At 55.9% G+C, this 7343-nt stretch overlaps 1 protein-coding gene across 1 annotated transcript; it reads left to right on the top strand.

Moving 5' to 3' along the window:
* Positions 1–1948: 1948 nt before the first annotated feature.
* Positions 1949–6453, top strand: LOC134432825 (hydroperoxide isomerase ALOXE3-like). Its single transcript, XM_063181737.1, has 13 exons — positions 1949–2086; positions 2456–2654; positions 2727–2808; positions 2903–3025; positions 3124–3227; positions 3326–3648; positions 3724–3927; positions 4057–4143; positions 4689–4858; positions 4935–5056; positions 5148–5248; positions 5673–5843; positions 6060–6453. Exons 1-13 carry the CDS (start codon positions 1949–1951, stop codon positions 6237–6239), a joined length of 2004 nt encoding a protein of 667 aa, XP_063037807.1. The 3' UTR covers positions 6240–6453.
* The last annotated feature ends 890 nt before the right edge of the window (positions 6454–7343 follow it).

Here is a 7343-nt window from a genome sequence, read left to right as displayed (position 1 = left end):
GGACCCCCCCACCTGACGGGGTGGCCCAGAAGGCCTCAGTTACAAACTGGTATGCTCAGATTGAACATGACTCTAACACTTTCTCCATAACAGAAGGTGCTGTAAAAAATTTAGTGATCCACGAAACTGAGAACTTGGGCAGAAGCCATGACAAACCTGCCCCTGTAATTAAAGTAGTCCCTCCTTTGTCCCCCAAACAATCAGCAAATTCTTGTTTCCCTGATGCCTCTGCTAAACAAGAGAGGAAGGTGTGGAGATACAGGGCAGAGACCTCCACATTCCCTCTGGTGAACAAATTATTACTGAGGGAGAAGGCAGCGCTCAGGTTGGGGAGCTGATAGTTGTTTGGAGTGCTTTCCAACGTGAGGTACAGAATACCTCTCCTGTCTGCATCTACACTGACTCCTATGCTGTGTACCAAATGATCCTAATAATCCAGTACATTACCCTGGACAACCTGTTCTGGTGGAACCCCCTTACTACAGGGCAAGTAACACTTGTGCTAAAAACCTCTCTGAATAAATATGCTTGGGTAGCCCCCGATGCTGTGGGGAAAGAGCACTGGATAAATACACGCTGGATAATTCCATCATTTTAATTTCGTGCCTCCTGGTGGCAGATTCTGTTTACATTTACTTTTTCACAGAAGAACTCTGAGGGACATAAAGACCTGATAAATCATGATAACACTAGTGTTGGATGACAAAAATAACGTTTTCCCTCCCTTTATGGTAACACGAGGTGATGATGTTGCAATAACATGTAAATTAATTGCTGAACCTCTCATCAAACCTATACACAGTTATGAAATCCCCTCTGTGTTGTTTTTGCACTCTGAGATCAGTTAAGGAACCATCACAACCCCCACTTGTACTAGCGGATTGTGACAGTCCCCAGGGTTAAGGAAAGGAGAAAGGCAGGAATGGGGGTGCAGGGGGTCCCAGGACAAAGGAAAAGGAGGGTCTGGAGGTTGGAGAGACGGGGGGGCTGGGAAAGGGGGTTCAGGGTTGTTCTGTGCATGGAACGGTGGATCAGGCCATCTTGGTGCTCTTGAATTGCGGTTCAAGGTTCCCAGTGCTAGGAATTGCACTTTGGGGGGTTCCCAGGGTAAGGAAAGGCAGGGATAAGGGTGGGGAGAGGCAAGATCTCCAGAAAGAAGGGTCAAGAAGAAGAAGGAGAAAGGCTGGACACACCCAGTTCCCTCCATCTTGCCCCCCTGAATCCCCATTCTAAAACCCCCAAAATCTACTTTTTCACCTTGTGATAAATTCACTATCATTCTACTTAATTTGTCATGGCTTGCACATCTTCATCTAAGGTTGGTAACTTGCTCCACGGGTCATAATCAAAACCACAGGCATCTTGGTCTCTGTGCCAGGGTCTCTGAGCCCCCTGGCAGGGGTCTTGGCTGCTCAGGACAGCCAGAGGGATGTCCTGGGTTCTGACACCCTTGGGCCATTGCCATAGCCAGGAACATGGGACAGTTTCTTGAGTAATGTGCCCATGGTCAACCCTGGGGCCATCGCTTGGGCAATGTCCCCACAGCCACTCACAGGGCCATCGCTTGGGTAATGTCCCTGTAGCCATCCTCAGGGCCATTTCTTGGGTAATGTCCCTGGGGCCATCCTCAGGGCCATTTCTTGGGTAATGTCCCCACAGCCACCCTGTGGCCATCCTCAGGGCCATCGCTTGGGTAATGTCCCCACAGCCATCCTCAGGGCCATCACTTGGGCAATGTCCCCATGGCCACATCAGTTGAGATCAGATGTACTCAATGCTGGACAGTAGCAGTGGTCTGATAACACCTCTTGAGGAGGAAGGACCCGTCACGCGCTCACACAACGAACGTGGGGGTTGCGACACCCAGATCACCCAAAACAGCAGGCTTGCACCCCACAGCCCCTCACTTTTCTCTGACGGCATCTCCAGCACATCACTGCAGCTTGTCATGGCCACCTACAAGGTGACAGTGGCAACAGGTGACATGGTGGAAGCTGGGACCAACAACTCCATCTCCATCACCCTGGTGGGCGCCTATGGCGAGAGCCGCCAGACCACCATCTCCTTCCTGTTCCTGCCAGGGAAGGTGGGCATGGGGATAGGGACAAAAGGCACAAGGGGTGATAGAGCTGTCCTGGGGACATGAGGGGCTGCATGGACTTTCCTGGGGATACAAGAGGATGGTGAGAAGGGATATGAGGGAGATGGAGGAAAGGGGTTCCAGGGTCTGGAGGAAAAAAATCTGGGAAGGATGGTGGGTAGTGGTCCTGGGGAGATTCGAGGAATGGTGTTCTGGGAGGATGGAGGAAAAGGACTTTGAGGGGATGATGGAGGAAAAGGATCCTGAAGGCAATGGAAGCAAGTGGGGATGCTTTGAGCCCCTTCTCTGCTGGTGCCCCTGGTGCCACCACAGGGCATCTGCCCATTCCCCCAGAAGCCATTTCCTCCTCTCCAGGAGAGGAGCCTGTCTGTGCACTGTGGGCAGGACTTGGGCCCCATTGTCCTCATCCGCCTGCACAAGTGGCGGCTCTTCCTGGAGGATGCCTGGTTCTGCAAGGACGTCCGGGTGGCAGCCCCCAATGGCACCCTGTATCGCTTCCCCTGCTACCAGTGGCTGGAGGGAGTCACCACGGTGGAGGTGCGAGAGGGCTCAGGTAGGACCCACCCTGTCCCCATCTTCCTCTGATGGCCAGAGGTCCGACTTTTGACACCCCTTTTCTTTCCAGGGAAGAAGCTGGTGGATGACAAGCTGCAGATCCTCAAGGAACATCGTCATCGGGAGCTGGCGGCACGGCAGGAGGCTTACCGGTGACAGCAGGGACAGGGGGGCAAGGCCTGCTTTGGCCAGCTGGGCTGGTCAGCAGTGATGCTGATGTCCGCTCCCATTTCCCCCCCTGCTCAGGTGGAAGGACTTCGCCCAGGGCTGGCCCCGTTGCCTCAACGTGGACTCCATCTTCGAGCTGGACTCCAACATCCAGTTCTCCCGCATCAGGGCCAACAACTTCACTGGTTTCCTCATCTTCCAGTAAGCTGTGCCCTGAGGCCATGCAGGACTTGGGTAATGGCAGGGAAAGGGGCCAGAGAAGGCAAGAAGTGTGCTGAGGTCCCCCCTCTGCCCTGTAGAGGGGCCTCCCACTTTCTGTCAGGGTTCCTACTGAGACGCAGCTCCTGGAACAGCCTGGATGAGATGCGCACCATCTTCTCCCGGACACAGGGCAGGGACATTGGTGGGTGCCTTTTGTGTTGTCCCCTGCCCTTCCTCCTGTATCACTCGAGGTGCTTGGAGGGTGGGTAAGTGGGTGCTGATGTCTGACCATCGCCTCAGTCCCTGAGTATGTGGCCAAGCACTGGCAAGAAGATGACTTCTTCGGTTCCCAGTTCCTCACTGGCAACAACCCCATCATCATCCATCGCTGCACCACATTGCCACTCAATTTCCCAGTGACACCAGAGATGGTTGCTGGCTCACTGGGAGGTGGCACTGACCTGGGCAAGGAGCTGCAAGAAGGTCGGATTTTCATTGTGGACTACAAGGTGCTGGAGGACATCCCAACCGACACCATTTACGGGCGCCAGCAGCACATAGCGGCCCCGCTCTGCCTGCTTCACCAAGGCACTGATGGGCTCCTGCGCCCCATCGCCATCCAGGTAGGGGTGTCCCACTCTAAATCCTACTGTCAGGAGGGTGGCAATGGTTCTATACCACCGTGCGGTCTCCCACAGCTCAGCCAAAAACCAGGACCCCACAGCCCCATCTTCCTGCCGAGTGATGATGAGTGGGACTGGCTGTTGGCCAAGACCTGGGTGCGCAACGCCGACTTCTACAGCCACCAGCTCCTCACCCACCTGCTGAGGACCCACCTGTTTGGGGAGGTCTTTGCCATCGCCACGCTGCGCCACCTGCCCACCTGTCACCCTCTCTTCAAGGTAAGGGTTCCCCTCAGGGCCACCTGCTGCTTCCTGTCCCCAGATCTGAGGGCAGTTATGCCCACCTGACAGACCCCCGCTCCATGAAGGAGTCCATGGTCACCTGCCAGGTGTTTATTCCTCCCTCAGCTCCTCATGCCCCACTTCCACTTCACACTGCACATCAACACCTTGGCCCGCAGTGTCCTCATAAACCAGGGTGGCCTCATTGACAAGGTGAGCCCTGGGAACTGAGCCACTGGGCTCTGCTGGGGCACTGAATGCTCTGGGGTACTGGGAGACACAGGGGTGTACTGGGGACACTGGGGGTCTACTGAAGTCCACTGGGACACTGGAGGGCACTGGAGTCTTGGCAGTGCTGGGGTCTCCTGGAGGTACTGGATTCTACTTGGAGGCACCGGGGTCTCCTGGGAACCTTGGGGTCTACTGGAAACACTGGGCAGTACTGGGGTGCTACTGGAACCAATGTAGAGTACTGGTGCGCACTGGGAACACTGGGTGTACTGAAATTGCTGGGGAACACTGTGGTGTATTGGGGGCACTAGGGGGCACTGGGAAGCATGAGAGACCTGGGAGACATTAGAGAACATGGTGTGGAGGACACTGGAGAGCACTGGGGTAAATGGGAGTACCAGGGGCACTGGGTGTGTACTTGGAGTACTGGTAACCTGGGACCAGTATGGGGTACTGGGGTGTATGGGGAGCACTGGGCGACACTGAAGCCGGGCACCTCCTGCCCTCCCCAACCATGGTTCACCCAGGGTTCCGGGGTGACCTATGAGGGGCTGCTGCTGGTGGTGCAGCGAGGCCTGGAGCAGGTGACCTACACGTCCCTGTGCCTCCCCGACGACATCCGCCACCGTGGCATGTCCCATGTCCCCAACTATTACTACCGAGACGATGGGATGAGCCTCTGGGAAGCCATTGAGAGGTGAGACTGGTTTCAGGGGGTGGAGGGTGGTCCTGGCATGCCCCAAGATCTCACAATCACCTCGTCCCTACGGCAGCTTTGTCACCGGCATCGTCACATTCTACTATGATGGGGATGCAGCGGTGAGCGGGGACACCGAGCTGCAGGCCTGGGTGATGGACATCTTCACCAATGGTTTCTTGGGCAGGACCTCCTCAGGTAGCACACCTGCAGCTGCCAGAGGATGTCCCCGGGGGAGGCAGGGAAAAGGCAGGTCCCTGAGGCTCTTGGCTGTCCCATCCCCACCCAGGTATTCCCTCGTCGCTGCAGACAGTGGTGGAGCTCATCAAGTTCCTCACCATGGTGATGTTCACCTGCTCGGCGCAGCACGCAGCTGTCAACAATGGGCAGGTGGGACACGGGCAGGGACCCAAAGGATATCCTCAGGTGTCCTCAAGCCATGGTGGGGACATGTCCCCCTCCCACTCCTCTGTGTGCAGGAAGGATGTCCCCATCCTGAACCAATGTCTATGTCACACCTCTCTACGTGCCAGAAGGATGTCCCCATCCATCCTATCTCCATGTTGGAAGGATGTCCTCACCCTGTGTCCCCATCCAATGGGTCCCCATGCCAGAAGGATGTACCCATCCATCCCCTCTTCACACTGGAGATGTCCCCATGCATCTCCCTTGCCATGTTGAGATGTTCCAATCTGCCCCCTCTCTGTGTCAAAGAATGTTCCCACCTGTCCCCTCGCTGTTTTGGGAGGATGTCCCCACCCATTCCATTGCTGTTTTGGGGGGATGTTCTCTGCAGTAATCTTTCCCCCTGCAGTATGATCTGGGGGCCTTCGTCCCCAACGCCCCGTCCTCCATGCGCCACCCACCACCCAGCGAGAAGGGCCGGGCCTTCCTCCAGCACTTCCTCGACACCATTCCTGAGGTGGCCACCACTGCTAACATCCTGGTTGCCCTCATTCTCCTCAGCTCCCAACTCAAGGACAGGGTGAGTCTGGCCCCACAGTCCCCACGTGCCCCCCCAAACAGCTCTGTGGGCCTGGGGAACTGCAAGAGGTGCCCACAAGGGTGGATGTCACCCCCTTTGGTGTCACCAAGCTTGGGGGACAGCCACCATTGCTCCACACCTACCAGGGTGCTGGAGAACCCCCGAATAGCACCAAGGGGTTGAAGCTGAAGGGTCCATGTTGCTGTCCCCCTCCAGAGGCTCCTGGGACAGTACCCAGAGGAGTGGTTCACGGAGGCGGAACCCCGGCGGCTCATCCGGGCCTTCCAAGGGCGGCTGGAGGAGATCCGGGACCAGATTGAGGACAGGAACCAACAGGCTGAGCTGAGATACAACTACCTGAACCCACTGGAGACGGAGAACAGCATCTCCATCTGAGCACAGGAGCTGCACCTGCTCAGCATCACCAGCACTGCCATCACCCTGCACCTGGGCACCCTCAACAGACAGAACCACCAGCATCTGGACATCCAGTACACCCAGCACCCCTTACTCGGCCATCCCCAACACCCTGTCACCCAGCGTCCCGCACTTGGACAACCCCAGCAGCCCCACACCTGGAGATCTCCATCATCCACCCCCAGCTCCCTCAGCACCGCCCGCTCCATTTTCCTCTCCCCAATAAATGCCAGCTGTCAATCAAACCTTGCTGCTTGTAGGCATACCCTAAAACCACAGGGATCCGCACAGCCCCCACACAAAGCAGGAAGCTGAACCGAGGCAACTGGGGGACATGACAGAGTTCCAGGTGCCCCCAGTGCCTCCTCCCAGTGCTCACAGTGTTCATCACTGCTCCCCAGGGACCCAGTGCCCCCCGGCAGCGCTCCCCTCATTGTGGGCAGAGTGGGAGCTTGAAACAAAGTTTATTAGAGAAGCTGTTTTGAGATATAAAGTACAGAAAGGATCCCCAACACCCCCAAAACCTACCCAGGACCCCCTGGCTTTCTAAACTTCTCAGAAGGGAATGTAGGTGTGGCTGGATCTAATCCAAGTCCAGCTTCCACAGCCTCCTAACAGGCAAGGTGCTCCAGCCCCACCTTGGAGGCCCTTCACTAAACCTGCTCAGGCTTACAGACATCTTTCCTGTGTTGAGGAACCAAAACCAAGGCACAATAATCTGGATAATTCAGATCCATATCATTAATCTCCTGGTCACACAGTCCAGGGTGCTCCTGGCCTTCCTTGCTGCCAGGGCATATGGCTGCCTCCAGCTCCCAGTGCACCAAATCCTTTCCCACAGGGATACTGCCAGCCACGCAGCTCCAGCCAGTGCCACTGCAGGGGCTGATACTGGCATTTGTCCTTCTTTCATGAATTCCACGAGTGTGTGAACTGAATATATGCAGGTAACCAAGACAGCCAAAATCCACAGCTGAAGTGTAAAGAGTAGATTTATCCTATTGCCACGCTAGGAAAAGGGGACATATACAGTCCTAAGCTTATTCCATCGTAACAGGGGCAAAAAGAACACATGCCAAGCCT

This window comes from Melospiza melodia (genome assembly GCF_035770615.1).
Source record: "Melospiza melodia melodia isolate bMelMel2 chromosome 7 unlocalized genomic scaffold, bMelMel2.pri SUPER_7_unloc_1, whole genome shotgun sequence".
Lineage (NCBI taxonomy): Eukaryota > Metazoa > Chordata > Aves > Passeriformes > Passerellidae > Melospiza > Melospiza melodia.
This window is presented reverse-complemented; position numbering and strand designations above follow the sequence as displayed.

Bases quoted from the DNA above. Each gene is read 5' to 3' on its own strand.
- LOC134432825 (XM_063181737.1), top strand. From the start codon at position 1,949: ATGGCCACCTACAAGGTGACAGTGGCAACAGGTGACATGGTGGAAGCT. The intron at 3,649-3,723 runs GTAGGGGTGTCC...GGTCTCCCACAG, and splicing joins TGCGCCCCATCGCCATCCAG to CTCAGCCAAAAACCAGGACC. The intron at 4,144-4,688 runs GTGAGCCCTGGG...TGGTTCACCCAG, and splicing joins AGGGTGGCCTCATTGACAAG to GGTTCCGGGGTGACCTATGA.